This window comes from Punica granatum, chromosome 2 (genome assembly GCF_007655135.1).
Source record: "Punica granatum isolate Tunisia-2019 chromosome 2, ASM765513v2, whole genome shotgun sequence".
In the NCBI taxonomy this organism is placed as follows: domain Eukaryota; kingdom Viridiplantae; phylum Streptophyta; class Magnoliopsida; order Myrtales; family Lythraceae; genus Punica; species Punica granatum.
Window position 1 is genome coordinate 1,894,516 of NC_045128.1, and position 26,006 is coordinate 1,920,521.

The 26,006-nt window shown below is 38.8% G+C and overlaps 3 protein-coding genes and 1 pseudogene across 3 annotated transcripts; 2 read left to right on the top strand and 2 right to left on the bottom strand.

Annotated features, from left to right (window-relative positions):
* The first annotated feature begins 11,911 nt into the window (after positions 1-11,911).
* LOC116197662 (protein ALTERED XYLOGLUCAN 4-like) lies at positions 11,912-15,214 on the top strand. The gene is made up of 3 exons (XM_031527856.1): positions 11,912-12,357; positions 12,488-12,774; positions 14,337-15,214. The coding sequence occupies exons 1-3, from the start codon at positions 12,156-12,158 to the stop codon at positions 15,114-15,116; spliced, it is 1,269 nt and encodes a 422-aa protein (XP_031383716.1). The 5' UTR covers positions 11,912-12,155; the 3' UTR covers positions 15,117-15,214.
* Positions 15,215-16,303: 1,089 nt separating this feature from the next.
* On the top strand, positions 16,304-19,698 carry LOC116197659 (protease Do-like 9). The gene is made up of 8 exons (XM_031527852.1): positions 16,304-17,027; positions 17,497-17,696; positions 17,797-17,977; positions 18,082-18,273; positions 18,418-18,650; positions 18,774-18,875; positions 19,001-19,051; positions 19,138-19,698. Exons 1-8 carry the CDS (start codon positions 16,304-16,306, stop codon positions 19,339-19,341), a joined length of 1,887 nt encoding a protein of 628 aa, XP_031383712.1. The 3' UTR covers positions 19,342-19,698.
* Positions 19,699-19,974: 276 nt separating this feature from the next.
* LOC116197035 lies at positions 19,975-21,313 on the bottom strand (annotated as a pseudogene).
* An 866-nt stretch (positions 21,314-22,179) lies between these two features.
* On the bottom strand, positions 22,180-24,656 carry LOC116194994 (WAT1-related protein At3g28050-like). Its single transcript, XM_031523938.1, has 7 exons — positions 24,346-24,656; positions 24,165-24,230; positions 23,941-24,054; positions 23,133-23,370; positions 22,889-23,044; positions 22,642-22,793; positions 22,180-22,551 (listed from the first exon to the last, which is right to left on the bottom strand). The coding sequence occupies exons 1-7, from the start codon at positions 24,558-24,560 to the stop codon at positions 22,389-22,391; spliced, it is 1,104 nt and encodes a 367-aa protein (XP_031379798.1). The 5' UTR covers positions 24,561-24,656; the 3' UTR covers positions 22,180-22,388.
* Positions 24,657-26,006: the final 1,350 nt, after the last annotated feature.

Consider the following 26,006-nt stretch of genomic DNA (forward strand, 5'->3'; position numbering starts at 1 on the left):
TAAAAGTCCGAAGCTGAAAAATTGTTTCTCCACATTTTATGATTCCAATTCTACCCTTGACATGTCTAAAGTTTTTCCTTCTTAAATGTACCATTCGTTGCACCTCATCCGATATCTCAGGTATGCCTCAGCTAAATTTAAAAGGTTTTGTGGTGTTGAATTAATACTATTCAAATTCACCGGAATGTTGTTGTTTTCTGTTTGATCTGCCCGCCCATGATTGGGATTAAATAAGCCATCCTCCTATAGAGTATTAACCGGACTATCCGATTTGGAACTTCTCCTGGAAAAGCCAAAAACAGTAGCTTGTGTATTGGATCGGATTCTCTTATAAGTCCTATGACGCTGTGTGCATAATAAGCTGGACTTTCCTTAGTCTGAGTCCTTATAACTTGCAAGTTCTGTAATCTTTTTCATGGCCTAGACTTGACCTGATTCCTCAGTACCATCTTTTTTTTTTTTTTTGGCCAAGAATATTTTGATGGTCTGAAGTATTCAATTTTGCAACTGTTCCACATCGCTGCATAATTTTGCATAAAGCCCGGTTGTTCTAATAGAAGTGACTTGTGGATGGATCTTCCTGTAAGTTCCACTTTTGGTTCTTTCTTCTAAGTTTTGAGGAGCAACAACCTCTAATTGAACCTGGTTTAATTTAAAGATTTGCATTTGAATTTTGCCTTGAAACATGTGTACTTGTTTGCATTTTATGAAGTTAAAGCTCCTAGGCTAGCCGTGCGGTTAAAAATTGCGAGCTACCCCCACAATCAATAAAAAGCTATCGTCTTCTTATCACGTCTCTATCTTTATATCTCACCTCATATATGTACCTAAGAGGTATGTCGTGTTTCCAATATATTTGTATTTCTTATATTATATTAAGCCTTGCCACTTCATTTGCACAGTTTCGCATGTGTGGCCAATTTTAAATGGGCCTTCTCTTTGGCCAAAGAAAACAGCCGCCTTGGCCATTCCCATCAACCTCGTAGCCTCCCAAACCCCTGCCTTGCGTTTGTTGCCAGCCACCGTCGGAAGCCCTCCGGCCCAGCCTTCACATTGCAAAGCTTCCCTACTTTAGCAATTATGTAGCTTGGTCATCTCCTCCATTCGTACTTTTCCTTGACCGCTTGTGCCCCTGCCGCATTTTCACATCCCTCCATCGCTTTGCTTAAAGTATTTCAAAGTAATGGAATACAACCTAAAGGTCTTCGACACCTATAATCTTTACAAAACGTAATTAAAAAAAAAGTATAGAAACGCTAAAAGGTTGGTACAGGAGCAACAATTAATTAGTGGCATGACTCTTGGGGCCAATTGGTCCTCCTGCAAGTTATTGCTTAAGAAAACTGCAATGGATATAGCCTCGGAGCTAGTTCAGACCCTCAAGCCAATGAAGATCAGAAGATTAGCATATGCTCTTACTCCAGCTGCTACTTGATACAGTTGAATAATTGTGCTGCTCTACTTCGAGTGCATGGAATTATCTCAGAGATAAACTGCGTAAGGCAGTTTGGAAGAAAACATGCAGTTTGCTTTCCAGGGCATTTAATTACCAAGGGCTTCGTTTATCGTCTGCCTTGCTATTCTCGGCAAACTGAATACTAAGAAAATAATGCAAGCTTGGGGGATTGGCATAGCAGCTCTTGAATGCGAGTTCTGTAGTGAGGAAAGGGAGTCTCGGAATCATCTTTTTTTTTGGCCACGGAATCACTGGAGCTATATAATGGGGTAGTCTTTTGAGCAGAGTTCGTGCATGTGAAGAGGCAGGCCGCAGACTGGTCACTAAGCTACATATAATGGGTTTCGAGTCTCAAAGGAAGATCTGTATATGTCACCGCTCAACGACTCTTGTGGACCATCTATGTCCACCAGATTTGAAAGGAGAAAAACACTAGGATCTTCCAAAAGACAGTTACAAATGTAGCGGAGTTGATCTATCGAGTGGTTGGGATGCTTAGAACAAAGACCTTTTCTAATATTCCTAAAGCAAAATGTAAAATAGCCACTTCATCCATAGCTCATGCTTTAGGACTATAGTTTTCATTATGTTGTTATGTGTTTCTAGGATGAGTGGTTTCCCCTTGTAAATACACATTTGGAATTTTAATGAGAATCACCACTCAGCCCAAAAAAAAATGACTTTTACAAGCAAACGAAACGGTTATCAAAAGTTAAAATAGATTGTTGGTTTAAGCTATTTCAGACCATAACTTCACGAAAATTCTATTAGTAAAATTAGTTTCTTCCATTAAAATTTGGGCTATTAACATGGCCCCGAAAATCTGTTCCAACATATATACATTATAAATATGTTCGATTAAATTTATACTAATGGTTTATAAATAAAGACGGATAGATCTTTCTATTTCAATAGTTTATTTTTCGATAATAAATATTGTTGTTGGTATATGTCATGTATTTTGTAGTGAAATAAAACTATAAAAACAAAAAAAGAAAAGAATCAAGAAATATGTAAAGTCTCATTATAGAAATGAAAAAAAAAAACTTAAAGCAGATTAGTAAAAACTTGTGGACCAATGGAGTAGTTCATATAGATTCATTTACATTGGATCTTATTGGAGGATGTATAAAAAGAATGGTGATGTAATTGCAAGCAGTCGTACGTTTCAAACTGTCCCATTGACCAAGAGCATTCACTAGAAAGATTGATTCTTTAATTCCTGAAGATGGTCGACCACCTTGGCTATGCTTCCATATGCAGTTCATTTATAACTTTGCCAAACTGACTGGCTAAGAGATTAAAAAATAGCGTACTGCGTACTTTAGGCGTCGGTCCTGCATTTCACCAGAAAAATAATATATTTTGCTCTCATTACCATGTGCCATCATTAGCAACATAAAGTTTGCATCCGATGCATAACATATATATATATATTAAACAAATATAACCCAATCTTACATATAACTAAAACTGTTGTATCGTGTCCATTGCTAGGGAATGAGAACACCCGTCCTTCATTTTCCTTTTTTCTATATTAACCCGTTTCTTTTTCCATTTTTGAAATTTTTTTCGATTAATTAAATGTTTTTCATCTTTTTCTTTTGAATTCTTCTCACATAATCACATCCTCAAAAAATATTCCAAACTCAACATATCTTAGCCCATTTCTCATAGAAACTTCATTTTATAGTCGCCATTGCTTCTATTTTTAAAGGTAATATTAAAATAAAAAGTTTAAAAAATATTCCCTTAAGATTCATCTCCATTGTATCCTCTACAATGGATTTTTTTTTTGAAGTAAACAAATTCTAAACGGGTTTAAGAAGTCAGATAAAAAACAATCACAAAGACTTGATGAGAGCAATTTTGCCTGCGCGAAGCAGTGCGGAAGAGCCAGTATTAATTAATGCTTAAACCAATCAAAGGGAAATTATATAATAATAATAATAATAATAATAACAACAACAATAATAATACAATAATTCCCAATTTCAAGAATCTGAACTGCTAAAATATGTCATGTGATCCTGTGGCACAATTTACTCTCAGGAGTTTTCCCTGGTGACAGAAAAGGAGAGTTGCTTTAATAAGACGAAATTCGACATTATTAATTCAATTTATAATTTGATGTTCTAATAGAGAAAATCTGAATTCGCATATTCAAGTCTTAGAACTTAATAATAATGTCTTGATCCCTAAGCAAGGAGATGAAATATAGTCATTGTACACGAATATTAAGTTCACGGCATTTGAAAGACAATATTGAGCCAATACGAGTGAATCGCTTAATAAACCTGAGAATCCGAAATCCATCCAACTGGTAATAAGCTTAAATCGCGTGTAAAGTTTTGCAACCTTAAATATAATTATTTAAGCCTATTATTCTGTGAAATTTTTTCTAGGATATTGGTCAATTTTTGTCTTTGAGTATAACTTTAATTTGGTGCATGAGGCAGAGTTATGTTCTTGTAACCATGTAATGTATATGATGAGAATCATGTAATGTTGTCGCTTATTAATTGTATATTAATTTTCCTATACAATTTTTATGTGTTCTTGTATTTCACTAATACAGTAGCTAATGTCATTATGATAGTGTAATCAACAGTAAATTTTACATTTATATGCGTGCATGCATATTATATATATACAAACACATATATACATATATATAGCATTCCCTTCTCCCATGTATATTAATTAATTAAATAGAGGTAAGAATAGGATGACAACGGGTATATATAAATAGGTATTTTACTCATCCTAAATCCTGATAGGTGATTAATGAATTTTATCCATTGGGTCATGGGAAGAGTTTAGGGATTTGATGTCAAAATCTTATAAGGCTGGGAAAGAATTTGAGATTTTCTCAAAATCCATCATAAACCCGTTTAGCGTTGATTTACTAAATTATCCTCCATTTTACTCATATTTACAAAATAACTTTCGTTATTTTCTTTTATTTCCCTTTATTTTAATTCTAATTTCTAGTATTTGTAATACTTGTTTATTGTCAGGAACCTGAAAGTGCTGTGGTTTATTATTTTTGAACATATTATGAACTTGTATTGTGGTTTGTTTTCTTTCATACAATTATTAGCCTGAAATTTATATTTTGTATTTTAATATTTTTTGTTATGTCGGACCAATTTCTATCAATCAGACGTTATGATAAGTTCATACAATTTTTTCTCCCAAACTTATTAACTAATGAAAAATGATTTCTTGGTGAGTTTCCGTTAAATTAGTGAGAATGATTGGATAATTTGCCTTTAAAATCTTAATGGGTTTGGAAAGAATTCAAGATTGACTTCTCTTAACGATTATGGGTATGGAATGGATGTAGCCGACCTAAACTATCCCAGTGCCATCCCTAGGTAAGAACCTTCCGATGGCCACTGCCTCCTGCTTCAAGTTGCACAACTAGTGCTAGCTATACATATAATTTATACATTGTCTTGATTATAATAATTAATCGCAACTATCTATGCCCTCTTAATTAGGAAATCAAATTACGATATGCCCATGTGCATGGCCCAACTAACGAGAGTGGATACTACTTCAGCACAAGGGTTTTAATTAGCTGAGTAAATTCATACTCAAGATCGCGTATATAGAGCACATGCATGAGCATGACTATGTTCTGCTAATTATCTATGGAAAACGCATATAATAATATCCATCTGGTCTTGTACTTCGCGGATAGGAGACACTTACATATGTTCCTCAAAAAAAAAATGCGCATTATATAGTACCGTGAGAATCAACTAATAGTGAACATTTCAAAAGTAGGCAAAAGTTTTTTTTGTTTTTTTGTAATACATAAAATTGTGGGAGACATTACTCTCGTAATTTTAAGAAATCAAGTATTGAAGGTTATTCACCTCCCAACAAGTGTAACGAATGAAGAAGAATGGGAATGGGGAACTGAAATAATAAATTACTTCGAAGGTAATGTGTTAGAGAAAAGTATATAAATGATCGATTCAACCAAATAATTGACTCGTCCAAATCCATGTCTTGTCTTCTCCAACCGAATATGGAGGAGCACACACTTATATAAGCAAAAAAATAGGTCGAGTGACTTCAATCGCAAGAATATGAAATTCTTTTTTTTTCAATCGGTTAAATTCTTATAATTAAAAAAAAAACTAAAAGGTGTCAGTGGGCACTGCATGAGAATCCATGGTGCAATGAGCTACTCTTTCCAAATGGCCCACGTAGGGTTGGTGAAGATGTATATGTAAGTACATTACTTGTAATTTTTCAGATCAAATACGTTAGTAAGCTATATGGACTAATTCACCCAAAAAACACAAAAAGAAGCTATATGGACTAGCTTCAGGTTTGATGGGGCTAATTTTGGACTGAATCTGATTTGAGGATAGTTAAGGGCCTAATAACTTTAGAACCCAATGGGCCTCTGAATTGGAGAAGGAGGAATTTTTATTTTTATTTTTATTTTATGGATCCTCGTTCAAGGCCATCCATGCATGCAAGGTTTGAGAATAATAAGGTTGGATGGATGCAAGCTGATCATCGAGGCAGGCCCAATATAATTCAACCATTGCATGCCATGCCCAAACTAAAAGTATCCTCATACGATTCAAGAGTAAATTGCATTAGTGGTCCAAAAAGTTTTACAAATATTTCAATATTGTATAAAAAGTTTTTTTTGCTACTTGATAGTACAAAATGTTTCAAAATTGTTTCAGTATAATACAAACCGTCATTTCGTCATTGACGCCGTCAAGTCGACGCTGATGGTGCAAAATTGATTTTTGTGGGACGTTACATGATAGTGCAAAATGTTTTGAAGTTGTAACTTAATAGTATAAAGTGTTTTACGAAAATTACCTAATGGTACAAAATTTACAGATCTTGTAAAGGACAGCTTAACGACATCAATGGCGAAATGATGATTTGTATTATATTGAAATAATTTTGAAACATTTTGTATTATCAAGTAGCAAAAAAAAAATTTTGTACCATATTAAAATATTTTTAAAATTTTTTGAACCACTAATGCAATTTACTTTATGATTCAATGCAGCTATGTCTCCTGTGTTTCTTCACAATAATAGTATTAATATGGTTTGCCATGTGCAATGCAATTCCCTGAAAATTGGGAGAGAGGCTTTTATAAATTGGCTATGGATCGATATGTAAGTTACTTCCATTAAATGCATACAGTCGAGCAGTTCCCCAGCACGAAACTCAACCTAGCTAGCCCTGGAGATGAACTCGGGTCTACGTAATGACTCGAGCTAGCCAACTCGGAATACTGGGATGCATATAGCAGCCATATGAAGAATGGATTGTGAATCGATCCTACTTCTCCGGGAAATTCGTGAATTGCAGAGAACCAACCAAATATTTTGTGAATGAGTAGAAATATATTACCTGGACAATAGTCGTTCATTGTTGGCAAGCAACTTAATTTTTACTTCTCAGTACAAAAGCATACTTAAATCTTACAAGGTATTCACCTAAAACACATGTATATGTATCGGTCGAGCCACTCTAGCTAGGAGAGAATGTCGGTAAAATTCTAGTGGCCCATAGGATTTTAGCCGAGGACAAATCCACTCTTGCCCCCTCTAATTGTACCCTTTTTGGGACTATTCAAAGGCAATAATTATTCCCATGACTTTGACCGTTTCTAAAGAACGGCCCCATTTCTCACCAAAGTCACTTTTCCTAATAAAACAATAGATTTATTTTATGATCCCGTATATCTAAAAATCTAATTAAATCTCGACTAATATAATCGAATCGGATCGCCTTATTAAGCGATAAAATTCTCTCAACGTAAATTTTCTGTATTAATAATGACTCGAGTTTCAAAATTTTATTTAAACGAAACAAGTGTCGAACCGCTTGAATCAATTCGCATTGGTTCTTTTCTTTTTTTCAGTGTGCAACAACATTTGATTTTTGAAATGATTTTCCTCTTGCGTCTGGTGAGCATAATTCGGAATATATAAGACTCATGCCACAGTACGATATGCCTACGAGTTATGAGTGGACCGATTTGGTTCAATAACATCTTATTCTTATCGTTGGAGTCATCATATACACCTGACTCGTACTACTCCCAAAATGATAGCGCGTCACCGATTTGATTTAGGATGCTGAACGTGCAAAATGTTGTCAAGGGACCATGCATTCTAATTAACCATTTTTCAAATGAAGAACGAAGGAAAAGAGTAATTAATCAATTTCCTTTTGGACTTTTTGAGTGAATCTCCTGTGTTCGATCTCCTTTTGTGGACGCGTGGGAAAAAGTAGATTTTTCAATTTGGGACACAATAAATTAAAGAGAGATAGCAAAGGTTAAAAGAAGAAAAGATTATGTTATTACGAGATACGATACGATTGATAAATTATATTTCATATAAATGAGTTTTATTTATATTATAAAGGTTTGAAATAATGTAAAAAAATATTATAATCATGGGCTAAATAAAAGATGTTAGAGCGGGAATTAATTTTCATTAAAAGTATACTCATAATACCTCGTGATTTCTTTGATACCTCGTGATTTCTTTGAATTGGAAAAGGGAGAAAGGCGTATGAATCGGAATGGCGCGATATTCCAAAGCCCCTTTGATGTCGCCGAGACATGAGGCTCTCTCCCTAGTAATTGCGCTCCCCACATATTCACATGTAAAGTCAGCCATGTTGTGTTCCTACAAACCCCTCACTCGATCGATACATATTGTGCCAAGTGCCCCCCCTTTTACCCTTCCTTCCTCCTCCTTTATGGCCCCAACCATGAATCAAAGAAGTATATTATATTTAACGCATTTGTCGAAATCAATGTAACATCAACCGCACGCACAAAAGGACCATATGATACGCATAATAAAAATCACTCGGGTTGAAATAGAGAATTCAGTTCGGACGCATTTATTCCATTATCATGTCATCGATTTAATTTCTTATATTTTATTATTTTCTTTCTCCTATCACATTTAAAATTTTATTTTTTTAATCTTCGCCGAGATATATTTTGAATTATGGAATTAATTGTTATTTTAGCAGAACGTACAAAAGGACCATATTATGCATAATAAAAATCACTCGGGTTAAAATAGAGAATTCAGTTCGGAGACACTTATTTCATTGTCATGCCATCGATTTAATTTCCTATATTTTATTATTTTTCTTTCTCCTATATCACATTTAAAATCTTTTTTTTTAAATCTTCGCCAACATATATTTTGAATTATGGAATTAATTGTTATTTTAACCCCAAGATCCAAGACTATAATGATCCCCGTAAGTGTAATTGGATCTCTATTTTTTTTTTACCTTGCATTTATAATTTTCATATGGGTGCGCGTCAAGACCTGCATTTCAGCTGGCGATTTTCTGTTCTTCTGCCTACTATTTTTTGAATATATATTATAATTAAATTTTCGTCTATCTATCTGCCTAAGCGTTATTATAATTGTAAACCCTAATTCACGGAAAAAAAAAAAAGAAGAAAAACTTGCTGAAGACGCTAATAAGGAAAAATAAACATGTACAATTATCTCCCTCGGATGGAGAAGATGTCCAATACGGTTCTAGTTTCATTGCGTGGCATGCATGAGAGAACAATACTTGCGATTGTCGAGAAACGGAAAATCTACAATTCAAATGATGATCAGTTCAAATCAATGGCACTTACTCCGGTCGTATTTATCATCATATCTCCCTGGATTGCAATTTGTAGCATCATTCACTTGGCCTGTGTCGCACGCGGTCAGCACAGGACAAGCTTTTTGTGTTATTCCCCGTCTAATCATCGAGATCATTATCTCAATATGTGAGTGTCGGGAGCATGTTATTGTCAAAGAATTGTGGGGGTGATAGGTGATGGCTTTGACACTTCAGTGTATCTTAAATTAGATTATTTCATTCCACCCCCAAAAAAAAATGTCTAATTTCACCTGGAGGGGGAATATAATGAAGAATTAATTGAAAACAACAAATAATACGGTGGGGGATCGCCAAAAAATGTGGATCATCCTTGAGGGGAATATAATGAAGAATCTTCCCTATTACCGCCATTGTTGGCTCTATTGTCCAAGGGAGGGGAATGGTTCTCCACCTCACTAATAAGTTAACAATAACATAACACATCTAATCCCACGTGTGTAATAATTATATATAACGGAATCCGCGTACAAAATCACAAAATACTTAATTTTTATTTTTGTGATTTTGTCACGTGAATTCCGTTATATATAACCGTTACGTATAAGACTTTCACCTAATCTCACATCCATTCACCCATCATCTATCTTTTTAATTTTTTTCTTTTTAAATTTTAGAAGGGAGATGTATCGAGGTTTCTATTTGTTCACATATGAAGTCTACTCTGATCAGTTCCTCCAAATCCTTCACTTGTGAATTGTGATCAAATATAGTGAATAAATATAGTAATTTATATTTTAAGATTTGGATTTAATTAACATTCATAGAGATAACATTTGTTACGAGTATCTTTCTTCGCACCTCTTAGTCTTCAGACGATCACGGGTAGATTTATTTCTTTCATCTCTTTCACGATATATAAAATTTTCCTAGCTCCAATTTCCCTGTTTATCTCCTTTTGGGTCGATGACTCGGCAAAAGACAAAGAAGTTGATACTAACACGTTTGCCGCAACTCATCTAATATCAACTCCATGCAAAGAAATAAGACATGTGCATCTTGAAAATTCCTTTAGCAAATATTATGAAGGATTGTATAGGCGGATAGAACGCGCATATGTCCCATATTAACGAAATTGTACTTTCAAATCACCCATCGCACCGTAGCCCTGGTAAGGACTACCTATACGTGTACTTTACGCGGATGTATTTGTATTCATGGATTTGCGGGAGTATTCATCGATTCAAAGAAAATAAAATTGCTTGTTATGAAAAGTAAAAATAAATAAACAAAATAATACCGAGAATGGAAAGTAGAACTCGGTTTTGCATTATTTGCAAGCTTACTCCCAAAATAGACAACTTATTCCCAAACTAATCTTGTTTCAAACATAATTACCTACGTAGATTCTATGTATGTAGTTCCTTTCAGTTCAACCCATATCTTTTGGACTTTCTGAAAAACACCCTCAAATATGTCTTATTCTGAATTAATTATGCAAATTACTGATTAAAAAAAACTATTTTTTTTTCACAATTGGACAACTAGTATCGCCACCATTGGACCTCCACCTTCGATGGCCCAACCAACTATCCCCAACTAGTCCGGCATGCGATGTCAAAGATTTAACCTTCTTTAAAGCCGATGAGATTGAGCGAGCCCGTGGTTTGCTAGCTCGGGTGGACCTAACCTTGAGGTCAGTCAAGCCCATGGTGAGCCATGTGACGAGGCCAACCTAGAATAGGTAACTATATGTTCATGAAGCCTCATGGAGGTCTAAGTCACGTTAAGCTCACGTGAGGTCTCGAAAGTCTAAACCATTCGAAGGAGAACCCTCGAGCTTGATGTAGCTAGGCTCAAACAATTTCTAGATTTTGTCGTTCTGAAATCACAAGGTTCATGATTTCAATCATGGCTCAGCCTTGTTAGGTCCTGCTTGTTATTTTTCAATATTTGAATATCATCGGTAAGGTATGATCTAACTAACGCGTCGAGAAGAGCCTAGAAATTGACTTCTGACAAGAAAATCTCTATAGAGGCTATCATGGTGCATTCACTTAAGGTGGGTTTATATGAGGCGAGTTATAGTGATGCATTCGTTAAATCGCTTTAATTAAAAAATTAAATGAAAAATAATAAAATAACTAAAATAAAAAATTACTAAAATAATTATAATAATTAAGAGAATGAAAAATAAAAAAACAAAATTAACTAAGAAATCTATTAAAATTAGTTTCAGTTTATATTTGACACTTGAGATTGCATCTGACCTAGTCGAATCCATTAATTTTATCTAGATTCTAATGTTATTTACGCTGATAAACCTAGCCAATAATGGTTTTCCTTTTTCTATGATTAGCACTATGTATAATTAATTCAAAATAAGACACATGAATAAATTTTTAGGGTGTTTCCAGAAGAGTTTAAAAGTTAGGGATTGAATTGAAGAGAATGTCATACATACATAGAAATCTAACTAAAAAACTATTTTTAAAATAAAATTGGTTGGGATTGGGAATAAGTTTCCGAAATAAGTCTATTTCGGAATAAAGCTCCTTATTGGCACCGTCGAAATCTGGGTTGACTCGACTCTCAACTGTCAGATGTCACACGTTCTATCATTCTTCTGACATATATTTATTTATTTGAATTATTACTAAGCAAGCAATCCATCTGATATCCTTTCCTTTCTCTTTTTCCTTTTCTGCCCGATTATACTGACCTTTTTATTTTTGTTATTAATTATTTTATTTTTATTTTTTGGAGCAATTTACGGGCCGAAGCCGAAGCCGATTTCGCTCGACTCGATTAGACTTTCCCCTGTTTAAAGACTGAGCCCTGTGCATGATTCGCTCTCCAAAAAAAAAAGAAAAAAAGAACAGAAGCAACCTCTGTTTTTCTTTACCACCCAGAATCATCAAGAAGAAGACAAGAACTGCTAGTCAATCCCGTAGCCCAAAACCGAAAATCGTTCCAATTCCCAGAAATAAAAGCGAAAAATGGAAAACATTCGTCGCTCTCTCTCTCTCTCTCTCAAATGAAGCTATGAATGATGGCGTCCTCTGTTTTCCAAGATAAATATCAGGGCAGCAAGAAGGACAGACTCTGCTCCTTCAACTTAGCTGCCCTGCCTCCCTTCCTCTTCTTCTCCCTTCTCCTCGCCACCATCCTCACCCTCTTCATCCTCTACTCCCCCTCCATCCCTCCTCTCGGCCTCACTCCGAATCCTCACCCCCATCGTCTTCATAAGGGTAATAATAAGCAATTTACCCACCCTCTCTCTCTCTATCTTTTTCTCTCTTCTGATGTTTCAGTCGATCATTGAGTACAATCGCTTGGTTCCGGTCTCTTGATGCTCTGTTTCCATTTGAATTTCGGTAGATGAAGCAGACGACTGTGACCTGTTCGTCGGCCGGTGGGTCCCGGACCTCCGGGGCCCATCCTACACGAACTCGAGCTGCCGGACGATCCCGGAGTCGAAGAACTGCTTCCTGCAGGGGAGGCCGGACAGGGATTTCCTCAGCTGGAGGTGGAAGCCCGAGAGATGCGAGCTCCCTAGGTTCGATCCTAAGGTTTTCCTGGAAACCGTGAGGGGGAAGACAATGGCGTTCATCGGTGACTCCGTCGCCAGGAACCAGATGGAGTCCCTCCTCTGCCTCTTGTCTCAGGTCAGTATATCCCCGTTTTCCGATTCCCAGTAAATGAGAGAGCTGCATGAAGAGCCCCGGTGCAAGTTCTTGTTTTTTCGATTCTCGGCTGACGTGAAAACAGTTTTCCGACCGTTTTTCGTCCAAGACGACAACAATCTCGTGGTTGGTTTATCATGTTTTTAATAATTTACGGCGAAAACAAGATGAGGAAACCGAATTTGTCACGGGATCAGAAAATTGAGTATGTAAACAAGACAATAATATGGACCCCGGAAAAGTACGATTTTCCGATTTAATGGAAAACGGAAAGCTCGAAACTTCTCGGATATCATATGATACAACTGAATTGACGATTTCACATGGTTAATTTATCTTGTACGACAACATACTGAGCACTCATTTTGTTTTTTTTTCTTGGGATTTTTATTTTTATTTTTTTTGTTTTTTTATCGGATTTTTTAGTTTCTGGAGATTGAAAAGAACTGCATGTCGTCGTTACAACTTAGTACTGTTGTTTGTGTTTGTCCTTGTCTTCGGGGCCGTTGCACCACAATTCAGGGGCAAACCACATACAATTTTTTTTTTTAAAAAAAAAACAATTTTATTGAAAACCCAAAAGAAAAATAAAAGAATTGGTTGAAACATAAAAAGAAAAAGAATTTCTTTTGGCAAGAGTAAAAAAAGGAGTCTCATTTTCCCCAGAATTGTATATAGAATCTATAAAATGATTATATGATAACACCTCGGGTTTCTTATGTGAAAAAAAATAAAATATTTTCCCCGCGAAGAAAATCTCCTTCCAGTCTATTATTCCTTTTCGCTGTTCACAAGCTTTCATGATTTTGCAGAAGAATTAAACTCGAATTTTTTCTCTGTCTGCCACATGGGAAGTAATTGGTTGAAATTTTGGCCAAAAAACCCTATGAAAAGGATGTATGCTTACTTCTCAAGGCCTTTGCGTGTGCTGATAATTGTTCCTTTATTACTTTTGTGGAGCCAAATCTCCGTATATGGTAAGATTTAATTGACAATCATTTATTAGTGCTCTGGTTAATGCATTATTTAAGGTCTACAAAGCTTCTTGGATATGTTGCTCGATTATAGATAGACTTTACCATACAATAAAATTCAATCATATAAATAAATAATAAAATAACTAATAATAAATTTATTAAAATCTTATCTTTAAAGATTACCTAATATTAACTCGAGGAGAATTAAATATTATGAATAGGTTGTTCACTAAAAAATGAAAATCAAATAATAGTTTTCATTATTTTCCATTCAAAAGAATAACTTATTTTTGAAAATAGAGAATTTAACTTTTTTTAACGCATCAAAATATTTTTCGCAAATTATACAAGAGGATATCAAATACGCTTCTCATATTTATTTGGCGTAAATTCATTCCAAGTTTTAATTTTATGTTTTATACCGAGAGAAATGGGAATTATCAAAATCAATCAAATATTTAGGCAATAAAGATGCTAAATCTCGGCAAATATAGAAGGAAAAAAAAATTCGTCAACCTTTTCCTATCAGGATGACATATGAGAGAGTGCGGTTGTCTTACGTTGCAGGAAGAGACTCCAGTTGACGTTTACAAGGACTCGGAAGATCGGTTCCGGACATGGCGGTTTGCCGATCATGATTTCACCCTCAAGATTCTGTGGTCGAAGTTCCTGGTGATGGGATGGGAAACAGCAATCAATGGCACTTTTTCGGGCAGTTTCGAGCTTCACATAGACAGGGTCGACGAGACGTGGGCCTCCGAACTGCCGGGAATCGACTATGCCATCATCTCAACTGCCCATTGGTTCTTCCGGAAGATATATGTCTATGATGGATCCAACCTAACAGGCTGTGTATACTGCAGTGAACCGAACGTGACCTCATTTGGCCCGGAGCATGCTCTTCGTTTGGCCCTGAGATCTTCATTGAATCACATCGCCTGTTGCGAGAGTTGCAAGGTAGGTTTAGTGACCCTGCTCAGGACATTCTCGCCCGCACATTTCGAGAATGGGACGTGGAACACGGGGGGTATGTGCAGTAGGACGGGGCCGTACGCTGAGGGTGAGATAGGTCTGCAGGAAAGCAACGAGTGGCACTTTAGGAACATACAGGTTGAAGAGCTTGTGCGGGTGGCATTGGCTGGGGACCGGCGCCGGCAGAGGTTCGGGGTCTTGGACGTTACGAGGGCAATGCTGATGAGACCGGACGGGCACCCCGGCAAGTTCTGGGGTAACAAGTGGATGAGGGGCTACAATGACTGCGTCCACTGGTGCCTGCCCGGTCCCATAGACGTGTGGAATGAATTTTTGATGTCATACTTGAGAAAATTAAGGCGATCATCGCGGTAGATAATTTCATAGTCTGATTAATTATTTATAGATTAATAATGTCATATTCTTTTTGTTTTTCTTTCACAATATATATAGAGAGAAAATAATTCTTCCCATATTATATATATTTTATTATACTATATTAAGTATGTGCTTTCCCATTTTCTATTTTTTCAGCTTATATATATGTTTATCATCATATATCAAGGGTACACTCTCAACCCAAAAAAAGGGGTCATGGAAGCAGCAGCCCTAACCTAAATTGTTTATGGGCTGAGAAGAGGGTTAAGTGTAGTATATGTTCTGGTCAAGGAAGAGGAATTAGAAATTTTTTAGTTCAATTTTTATCAATAATAATTTCGTTTTTATTTAAATTTTTATTTCTTTTTATATTAGATTCAGGGTTTTTTAAAAATAATAGTCATAAAAAGAAAACATTCATATGAGCTGACAAGCAGCTCTGGGCCCAACTTCTCAGTCCAAAGCCCAATCCCTTGGGTCCATTTTCAGGCCCAAGTCAATTTTCAGGATGATGCATGGCTACTTAATAAAGCGACTTTCTTCTTATTGTACAAGAGGTCTTTTTTATGTTTTTCCCACTCTTATATAGGAAGCGAAAGTGAGCTATATTCTTAAGCAAGGTGGGATTGGCCTCGTTTTGCTGAATCACAAATAATTCTCGGCCTGCGTCCTCAAGCCCGGGATCTTGTGGTGTGCACCATTTCTAAATCTGGCTAGCTCACCTCGGCTTCAGCATAGGTACATTTCCGACCAAGGGGAGGCTAAGGTTAGCAGGAGTCGAACTATCTGGTTTCCCTGGAACAACCCCGAGCATCCTTCATTAATTAGCTGGCTATTTAAGAACAGTTTTAACTTTAGCTACAAAAGACTGGTTAGTTGAACTGGAACTCATCAAGCATGAGAGCAAGGCCGGCGGCGATCAACTGCAAGAAATATTGAAAGGGATCGATTTCAACTTATCTTGCTCAATCAGACACTAGAAAATAACTACTCCGGGGTATCCTGTGTGTCGTCGTAGAATGTACTATCATTCACGGGAGACCCAAACCGAGAAGGAAACGACCGAGCACTCGAGTCCTCGACCGAACAATCACATGGGCCTTGTTGGGCCCTTAATGGGCCTAACCAAGACACCCACGGCCCAAACTCGTCAAAGCTTTCAAAGTTCCATCGTCATCGTCTTCATGACGACCGCCTTTCCGCAAGCGAACACTTTATTCATCAGAATCTGGAATTTTCTGAGCTTCCGTTTCCGAACCCAAAACCCTTCAAAAAACCCTCCATTCCCATCCCTTTCTACTGTTCGATCAGCTGCCGGAGAGAAAATGGTCGACAAGAAGCGGAAGAGAGGCCGCAAGAACAGCATATCCGCCACAGATGAGACGCTGGAAATCCTAGATCACCAGCACCCCGCCACCTCTCCCTCCAGCGCCAGTAACCCTGGCATTTCTGTGCCAGCTGCCGCGGCGGAGCCCCCTGTGAATTCCCGCGCCTCTGCCTCCCGAAACCGCGGCCGGAAGAAGCCAAGGGGCAGCTCCCCGGAGAGGCGGAGCTCCCGCCTCGCCGAGCTGAACGGGGACTGCTCCGCGCCCGTGACGGCCGACGATGATGAGCGGGTGGAGCCGCCGCCTCCGCCAATGCCGAACTGGGAGACCGTGGCGAGGGTGGTTCCCGCCATGGACGCTGTGGTGAAGGTGTTCTGCGTCCACACGGAGCCCAACTTCTCTCTCCCGTGGCAGCGGAAGAGGCAGTATAGCAGCAGCAGCAGCGGGTTTATAATAGGCGGGAGGAGAGTGCTTACTAATGCTCATTCGGTTGAGCACCATACTCAGGTGAAGGTCAAGAAGCGCGGCTCCGATACGAAGTACTTGGCCACCGTGCTTGCCATTGGGACCGAGTGCGACATCGGTAAGGAAATTCTTTTCCTTTCCTTTTTATTGAAGCTTTCTGGATTGATAGGAACGGAGTACATCTCGTCGAAGATTTCAACCTTTCGCCTTTCCTTTAAAAGCAGCTAACTGGTTGGTTCGCATGAGAATTCAGTTTAGAGAGATGTTCGTCTTATCTTTTCCTACTTGGGACTGAGTTGCAGAAGTTGTTCAGTAGGTTTTTTGTGGCTAATGCGATTTTCGAAGCCATAAGAACAATATTGGGAACTTTATGTTCGAAATTGCCCGCCTACTTGTAACTGATTTTGTGTGATTCTTCTTGGGAAGTTGACGACTTCATATAATGTGCTCAATTAGTTGACTTGCTCTTTTTCGAGAAACCTCTTGTTGGGACTCCCTTGACCTTAGAACACGCAATACTGTTACTTGTTTAGACTGACTTGTTAGATTCGTCTCACTGAAAGGATGTTTTCTTCTCAATGCTTCAGCAATGCTAACAGTCAGCAGTGATGAGTTCTGGGAAGGTTTGACTCCTGTGGAATTTGGAGAGCTTCCTGCTCTCCAAGACGCTGTGACCGTCGTAGGCTACCCAATTGGCGGCGACACGATCTCTGTCACGAGTGGTGTTGTCTCGCGTATGGAGATACTATCCTACGCTCATGGGTCGACTGAACTGTTGGGAGTGCAGGTTGCTAAATTTGGACTGACGGTTGATCAGTGATGATTCTTTTCTTCTTTTTTTTATTAGTATACTGATCTTCTTTTCGTGCTTACATTTGCAACTACAGATAGATGCCGCTATTAATTCAGGAAATTCAGGTGGTCCTGCATTTAATGATAAGGGAAAGTCTGTGGGGATCGCATTTCAGTCTCTTAAACACGAAGATGTTGAGAATATTGGTTATATCATACCAACTCCAGTCATTATGCATTTCATTCATGACTATGAAAAGAACGGAGAATACACAGGTATAGCAGCTTTTCTTTCATTATTAGCAGATTACTATGTTGAACTTTATAGTAGGTTCAGTCCTTGACCGACAAGTTTCTTTGGTTTGCTTGATGTATTTCAGGGTTTCCCATTCTTGGAGTTGAGTGGCAGAAGATGGAAAATCCTGACTTGCGGAATTCAGTAGGGATGGGCCCTGACCAGAAAGGTGTGCGTATAAGGAGAATTGAACCAACGGCTCCGGAATCTAATGTTCTAAAGCCATCAGATGTAATTCTTAGTTTTGATGGTGTCAATATAGCCAATGATGGAACAGGTACATGTGATAGTTGTCAACCTTCTTCACATCGCTCGGGTCCTTCTCTGTTGATTATTTGGGGACTCATGGTTTATCGGCATTAGACTGATTTCATGTTTTTTCTTTTTCTTTCTTTTTTGTCCTCCTGAAATCACTTTTCAGTCCCTTTTAGACACGGAGAGCGTATAGGATTCAGCTATCTGGTATCCCAAAAGTATACAGGGGACAAAGCTCTAGTTAAAGTTCTCCGAAATTCGGAAATTCTTGAGTACAACATCAAGCTTGCGACTCACAAGCGGCTTATCCCTGCACATATCAAAGGAAAACCCCCTTCGTATTATATAATTGCTGGTTTTGTTTTTAGTGCTGTGTCAGTGCCATACTTGCGATCAGAGGTGCGTTATAGATACTAGAAAATTATCGTGAGCTCCCAATGTATTGAATATTGTGGAATTGTTTGTCATGTCACTGACGGATCGTACTTGTTTCTGATTACCATGTACCATCATGCCTCTCAGTACGGAAAGGATTACGAATTTGATGCTCCTGTCAAGCTATTGGACAAACTTCTCCATGCAATGGCAGAATCTGTGGACGAGCAGCTTGTTGTTGTGTCTCAGGTGTCAACCCTTTCTTAACATATTTGTATGGTTAATTTATCGATTCATTTTCTTTCCAGATTGTTTTGGATCATTGGAATCTGCTAATTGCTAACTCTTTGTGCTCATACCCACTTATGATGTAGGTGCTTGTGGCAGATGTGAATATCGGATATGAGGACATTGTTAACACACAGGTTATATCATGATTTGGCATAGAATGCTTTTATTTATATATAATTGTATATGTATATAAATCTATAACATAGGCATGTTGATTCAGGTCCTTGCATTCAACGGCAAGCCTGTGAAGAACTTGAAGAGGTTAGCAGATATGGTGGAGAGCTGTGAAGATGAGTATCTGCAGTTTGACCTTGATTACCAACAGATAGTCGTTCTAAAGACCAAAACTGCCAAAGTAGCGACTCCAGAAATTCTCACCACCCATTGTATACCGTCTGCGATGTCTGATGATCTTAGAACTTAGAAAAAAATTGCAGTAGCTACTCTCATACTCAGCCGTATGCTCAATGTGGAACCCATCTAAAGCTGAAGAGAATGTTATAGCTATCAGAAATTGGTCTGATTCAATTTTGCATGTCGAGGTATGGGCTAAGGCTAGGCTTTGTAGGAGCACAAGATGAGGTTTCATGAATCGATACCATACGAATGACACTGCTAGGAAAGAAGCAATGGGATGTAAAACTAGGACTATGCGATGTTGATTTCATCCTATTACTTTTTCCGATCCTTTATACAAGGGAATTTGAGCTGATTATATATGTAATCTCATTACTGAAGTTTCGTTGGGTGATGAATTAAATTTACGTTACATTTGTTGTTACATGCTCTGACTACTGTGTACTAATCCCCAGCATCATCAGTGCTTGGGATTCTCCATATTGTTCTGAGTTCAGGCATATTACTTGTTTACAAGGTCGAGCCTAAGTCAGCTCGATCCTTTATCGTTGCTCCAATGAGGCTGCACAGGCCATTGATTTATAAAAGGGCATGATTATTCGCCACTGCAGCATAGCACTTGCCAAGGAACAAAATCATAATTTAAGTGCTATGACCTGCCGAGGTGGAGATTATCGCAGAGGAATATGACACCCATAGCAACGGCAATGGCAACCGGTAACGGCTTAAACATTGCAACTTGGAAAGGACCTTTCAATCGTATGGCTCAAGTGTGGAGAGAGATGTTCAAGCAGCAAGAAAATAGTCCCTAAGAAGACACAGGAACCGGCACTAAGAAACATTGTAAGTTCCTTCGAAATGGTATGTAATTGCGATCGTTGTTCTAGTTCTAACCGAGCAAAGCACAGAAGCCAATCCTACATCTCTCACTCTCCAAGCATTTGGATTCGGTTCTGCAATCAAACCGACAATAGCAGCAATGCAGCTGACACACGAGTTGTAGAAGAAGAACACAATAACTTACTGCTGGGTATTCCGTCATTATCTGCGTCTGCCGAAGGTAGCAGAAATGATGAGTCAATTATATGGAGTACAGGATTCTTGTATTGGGAGTGATCTGAGAAAGGCTTGATCGAGCATCCTGAACGATGTGCCATAGGGTAACCAGGATATATTCACCGATAAGGAGAATCCCTCCCAAGGTCCAATTTCATGGTGGTGAGTGAGGAGACTGCCTAAGCAAAAAGGATGGCTTTGGACCGACAATGATCGGGGGGCCTCGGTAAAAAGTGACCAAGAATGCACCCGACATCGACAATATAGTGCCAATAATCTTTGCTCGACCGCTTCTACTCTTCAAGGACACCTCCTCCATTCTTTTTATAGTTAACAAAGAAGAAAACAAAACCTGAAGAGCATCAGGAGGCTGTTGAAAATGGCACTATGAATGCGGGTAAGGATGAAGAAGAACCTGAAGAGGATGGCAAGGATGAAAGTGAAAGCAGGCATGAAGTTGCTGATGGCAGAAGCTGATTCCTGCGTATCCCATCATCTGCTATGAGGCCCTAAACACCCACAAGAAGCAACAAATTCAATCAGACCCATCTGAAATCAAGAAACACGAACTCGGCCTGTGATGCAGAACAAAATGATGAATAAAACATATGTATATGTCAACATCACACACCCAATGAGCCCAAGAAGGCCAATTTTGGACATGATCCTGAGGCTTAGTGGAGGCAGCACTCTTGACCTGCCAAAGACAAAGATCTCAGATTATTTAGCATAAGAAATTTGGTCAAGCAGACAGACATACAGAGGGAGAGAGACCGGTAGGAGACGAAGGAGGCAGGGAGGAAGGCTGTGGCACCGATGGCGTAAATACAGACGATGAAGACATGGTGGCTCGTGCCGTGTCGAGTTGCCGCCTTGAACAGGGTGTTGAGCCCCACGTTGATGCACTCCGCGGACACCATTAATGAGAATGGAAGCACATCCCTGTAGCGGTAGTACCTCCTTTCCTTTCCTCCCTCCTCAACTCAGACAATCTCTTACGTTGTTTACTCTGTAGGAGATTAAGTTCCTGCTAGTGGTGACTGATTCTGCAATCAATGGAATGATGACAAAGGGGAGAGGGTGTTCCACTCCTCTGTCTTCAGTCAATAAATAAGTACAGTGGCCCGAAGCAATGAAGGAAGACAGATTAATCTACATGGACAGATGATTTGTGTCGATTTGTGTCGGTTAATGACGGTTAATAGCGGTTACTCGATGCCGGGTCAGCTCGAAATCACCCCTTCATGTATTGCATTGTCAATCTTCAAGGGATCAGAGTGGCGATTCATTTTTTAACTCTTTGTCAGCTTTATACTGACCCGCCTTTCAAACTAATCATGTCTTCTTCGATTGTCCGAGTATGGGTCGCTCCAAGCAAACATAAATATTATTATCGTTTTACTTGGATGGGCAGGCGTTTGCTAGAGAACAAGAAAAAGAGGTTGAGTACGACAGCCACCTTCTCATCAAACCAATTATTCGGCATTTTTCTCATTTTTCTATTCGATTTGGCAAGATTTTTTTATTTCCTCTGATAAGATGTTTGAGTCTTTCTAGTTGGAGTGGCCCGTGCCCTTACTCCGACCCCTTTAAAGAACAACAAAAAAGAAAAAAAGAAAGACCCCTTTAGTGAACTGGTTTTAATGTCTCTCAGTACGGAAAGGACTTCTACAGTTATTTTATCCTGTCATTTCTTGTGGCGGATGTGCTGAAGCTGGCTAGGCTTTGTAGGAGTACGAGATGAGACTTTCATCAATAAAAACGATATAAACGCCAACGCCTGGAAAATTGCAATGAGAAGCAAAACTCGATCCATGCTTATACGTCTGATCTCATGACTGAAGATCGATCAGTTAAAAATTGAATTTACGGTATCGACTTTAAAGACGACAACTCGTAATCATTCTTTATTACTTTCGGGATATGTGTGCTTGCATAAAACGATATTTATCGCAACAACTGCTCCTTTGGACGAGAATTATTTAACATCTATCTGTTTTTACAAAAATCAGCCTCAATACTTTCGCTGGGCATTGGTATGGTCCTTTGGAACGAGCGCTAAACCTTATGGGATCCACTGTTTTGCAAAAGAGGCACCTTGTGATCGGGCCCTGATCCCGTGCTGCTGGCTCCATTCTCCTCTACCATCTCATTCTCTTCTTTCACCTTTCCCCACATCACGGTGTAGAAGCCGATAGATATTATCGTCGCTCCAATTAGGCTGCAAGACCATTGGTTTTGAAACAGGGCATGGTTAGGCTTCTTACCACAGCATCTCACGAGGAACACACTAGTAACTTAACTCTGTTACCTTCCGAGGTGGAGAGGGTCGCCTAGGAAGACGACACCCATAGCAACGGCAATGGCGATCGATATCGGCTTAAACATCGCGACGTAGAAAGGACCTTTCCACCCCAGAAGCCAACTGTAAGCACAGTTGTTTATGCAGGAATTAAATAGTCCCTGAAATGATAAGACGAGGATCAGGACTCAGAAACATAGTAAGATCTTTCACCTTATTTGTCACCATAATTTTTTTTTTTGCCCTTAATTCTTACCGAGAAAATAACAGAAGCCAACCCTACACCCCGCACTCTCCAAGCATTTGGATTCGGTTCTGAATATATACCGACAATGCTAGTAATGCAGCTGACGACCACATCGTAGTAGAAGATCACAGTGTACTGTGATGGGTATTCCTTCATTATATGCGACTGTTAAGAGTCATATGAGGATAAGTCAATTAGAGATAACCTTAGATACTCGTGCCGTGAATGCTCGGTGAAAGCATCGATTAAGCACCTGAAATGTGTACCACAGTGTAACTAGGAAATATTCAGCAAAAAGTAGAACCCCTCCGATGGTCCAGTTACTCGACTGCAAGGAATGAAGAGAGTGCTTGAGCGAAAGGGATGGCTTTGGACGAAAAATTATTGCCGGACCCTGGTAGAGAGTGATCATCAATGCACCGGACATCGACACTATGGTGCCGATAATCTTTGCTTGACTGCTTCTACTCCTTATGGATACCTTCTCCATTCTTTGTGCAGAGAAAAGGGGGGCAAAAAAAAAAAAACGAAAGAAGCGTCAGGAGGTCAAGATCGAATAAAAATTCTTTAGCATATTCAACGGATTCTCGAGGCAAGTCCCGCTCCGGCATATTGCATTATTGTTAAATGGGCCCATTAGGGAGAATTGGAAGGCAATTGCAAGCAACGTGTCTAAAAGCAAACTCCAAAAGTTGAAAAAGCACCAAACCTCGAGATATGATGTGATGCAGTTGGCAAAATACACTTGGTAGGGATGGATTTTACTAGCGGTATAAGTCAACAGTCAAATGAAATTAGTCTCAGCTTAGCGTGGTCTCACAGACAAAACAAAAAGCACCAAAACTGTCTAAGGTAGGGAAGGGATGGAATTGGGGGCTCTTGGGGAATTTGAGCCAAGTCCCTTTTCATCAAAAGCAACCAAACTACTCTCCATATGCTGTTTGAAAAGTTGCAGAAAGCAACAAGAAATTGACACCCACAATGCGAAAGATAGACTTTAATTATGGCATTTCATGAGGGTGTTGGTGTGATTTTAAGTGGTGGTGGTGGTGAGAAAGCACCTGAAGAGAATGGCAAGGATGAAAGTGAAAGCAGGCAGGAGGGTGCTGATGGCAGAAGCAAGCGTCGGAGAGCTGTAGGCGATGCCCGTATATCCAATCATCTGTGATGTGGACCTGATAAACAGTAATCGCCACGAGAAAAGGGAGAGAACCTTACTGATTCGATCCTACAAATCAAACCCGCCGACCCATCTGGGATCGAGAGCCCGAGTAAAATCACGTACCCGATGAGCCCGAGTAGTCCGATCTTGGCCATGATTTTGAGGCTGAGCCGGGGCAGCACCGTTGACCTGCCAAACACACATGTTCACGTCCCATAGAAAGAAAGGAACATTCGTTGGTTAAGAAGCTTGATGGATCGCGCAAAGCAGAGCAGAGCAGACAAAGAGCGAGTGACAGAGAGACCTGTAGGAGATGAAGGGGGCAGGGAGGAGGATGAGGGCGCCGATGGAGTAGATGTAGACGAGGAAGGCATGGTAGCTCATGCCATGTTCTGTTGCGGCCTTGAACAGGGTGAAGAGGCCCACGTTGATGGACTCCATGGCCACCATTGTTGCAAATGGAAACACCTCCCTGTAACAGTAGTACCTCCTCCCTCTTCCTTCGGCAACCGACGCCATTTCTCTTACTCCGTCTTTCTCCTCTTCCTCCTCAGCTGCAGGTGATCATCAATGGAGTTCGTGATCATAATAAAGGGGGAAGGGAGGGGTTGTCCCTCTCCTCTCCTGTCCTTTCCTCTGTATTTAATTAACATCAACTTAGTGCAATGCCCGCACGCAAGTAGCAAAAGGAAATAGATTAATTTAAGCTGAACTGCAGGGGATGATCGAACCACAGTGATCATGCGTTTGATTGTCGACCCGTACCGATTAATAACCATTATTCGATGCCTGCAGGGACAGAATCAGCAATGTTTTTCAAGGGGCCAGTTTATAAAATATATAAAGTAAAGATTATATTTCTCACATAAACAAGTGAGAAAAAAAAAAACGAGATTCATTGAATTTAGAAATGAATAATTACAGATGTTCTCGGACAACTTTAGAATATAATTCTTATTCTAAAAAATGACAATGGAAACAAACGCAAATCCTGTCTTTTGGGACTTGTGAGTGACAAACTAATGAGGCAAAATCAAGTGATTAGAAAATTTTTTGGGGTGGGCACGTGTCTATTTTACTGGACAAAAATGTTTAACTTCACTTATTTATGCGCCTAAAATTAATAGATTTTCTGGGCAGTTAAGTGACAGTTAACTGTTCGTGAGTTTCTATCGCTTTCCCTTTTGAGTATGAAAAGGCATCTTCCCGCCAAACCAATTATTTGAGGTTTTCCTCAATTTTTCTATTATTTGTTATGACAAGATTCCTATTTTGATTTTCTATTTCGAGTTGGAGTCTGCTTTCATAGATGAGAGCTTATTCCAGTATGATCTGCTTTTCTTGTGCTTTTACGTTGTCCACAAGAAGTTCAATGGGATTTAGATTTAAAAAACTTTGTCGTTTTCAATTTGAATGTGAGTGTTGTGTTGTTGTACCAAATTCCTTTAAAGGTTTGTTTTTCCCCTATAGGCCAATAATGGGTTTTTGGAATGAGCGTTATTCCCCAGTTAAAGATTTAATCTCATCCGTGATCACAATGGTAGCAAGATCAGTGACTTTTCCCACAATATAGGCGTGGTTAAAGAGAATTATTTTGGATATGATCTCTAATCGATTCCCTCGGCCTGCTGCTAAACATTGAGCAGTGTTTGGATCGTCATTTGTAAGTAGAGATTACCAGTAACTTATAGAGAGGGTAACCCTTGGGCGGATTGGATAGTCGGACATACTTTATCGTTTTCTTTGGCTAATTCATATTTTTGATGTAATCCCTAATGGCTTAGACCACCTATTGCTACGAGACATTAAAGGGGTAGGAGTTTTTGCATTAAATAATATATATCATTCACCGAAAAGGGCAAAAAAAAAAAAAAAAAAGAAATCCCATTTGTTAATGATTTGTGAGAAGGGCACTAAGCAAAGCGGTGTGATTCTTGTCGAATCAGCCACGTGATTACATATCGA

Excerpts from the sequence above, each read along its gene's own strand:
- LOC116197662 (XM_031527856.1), top strand. The coding sequence starts at position 12,156 with ATGATGGCGTCCTCTGTTTTCCAAGATAAATATCAGGGCAGCAAGAAG. Across the intron at positions 12,358-12,487 it reads CCCCCATCGTCTTCATAAGG|ATGAAGCAGACGACTGTGAC; the intron begins GTAATAATAAGC and ends GAATTTCGGTAG. Across the intron at positions 12,775-14,336 it reads TCCTCTGCCTCTTGTCTCAG|GAAGAGACTCCAGTTGACGT; the intron begins GTCAGTATATCC and ends CTTACGTTGCAG.
- LOC116197659 (XM_031527852.1), top strand. The coding sequence starts at position 16,304 with ATGACGACCGCCTTTCCGCAAGCGAACACTTTATTCATCAGAATCTGG. Across the intron at positions 17,028-17,496 it reads TGGGACCGAGTGCGACATCG|CAATGCTAACAGTCAGCAGT; the intron begins GTAAGGAAATTC and ends TCAATGCTTCAG. Across the intron at positions 18,651-18,773 it reads TGCCATACTTGCGATCAGAG|TACGGAAAGGATTACGAATT; the intron begins GTGCGTTATAGA and ends CATGCCTCTCAG.
- LOC116194994 (XM_031523938.1), bottom strand. The coding sequence starts at position 24,560 with ATGGCGTCGGTTGCCGAAGGAAGAGGGAGGAGGTACTACTGTTACAGG. Across the intron at positions 24,055-24,164 it reads GGACTACTCGGGCTCATCGG|GTCCACATCACAGATGATTG; the intron begins GTACGTGATTTT and ends ACTGTTTATCAG. Across the intron at positions 23,371-23,940 it reads ATCCTTGCCATTCTCTTCAG|AATGGAGAAGGTATCCATAA; the intron begins GTGCTTTCTCAC and ends CTCTGCACAAAG.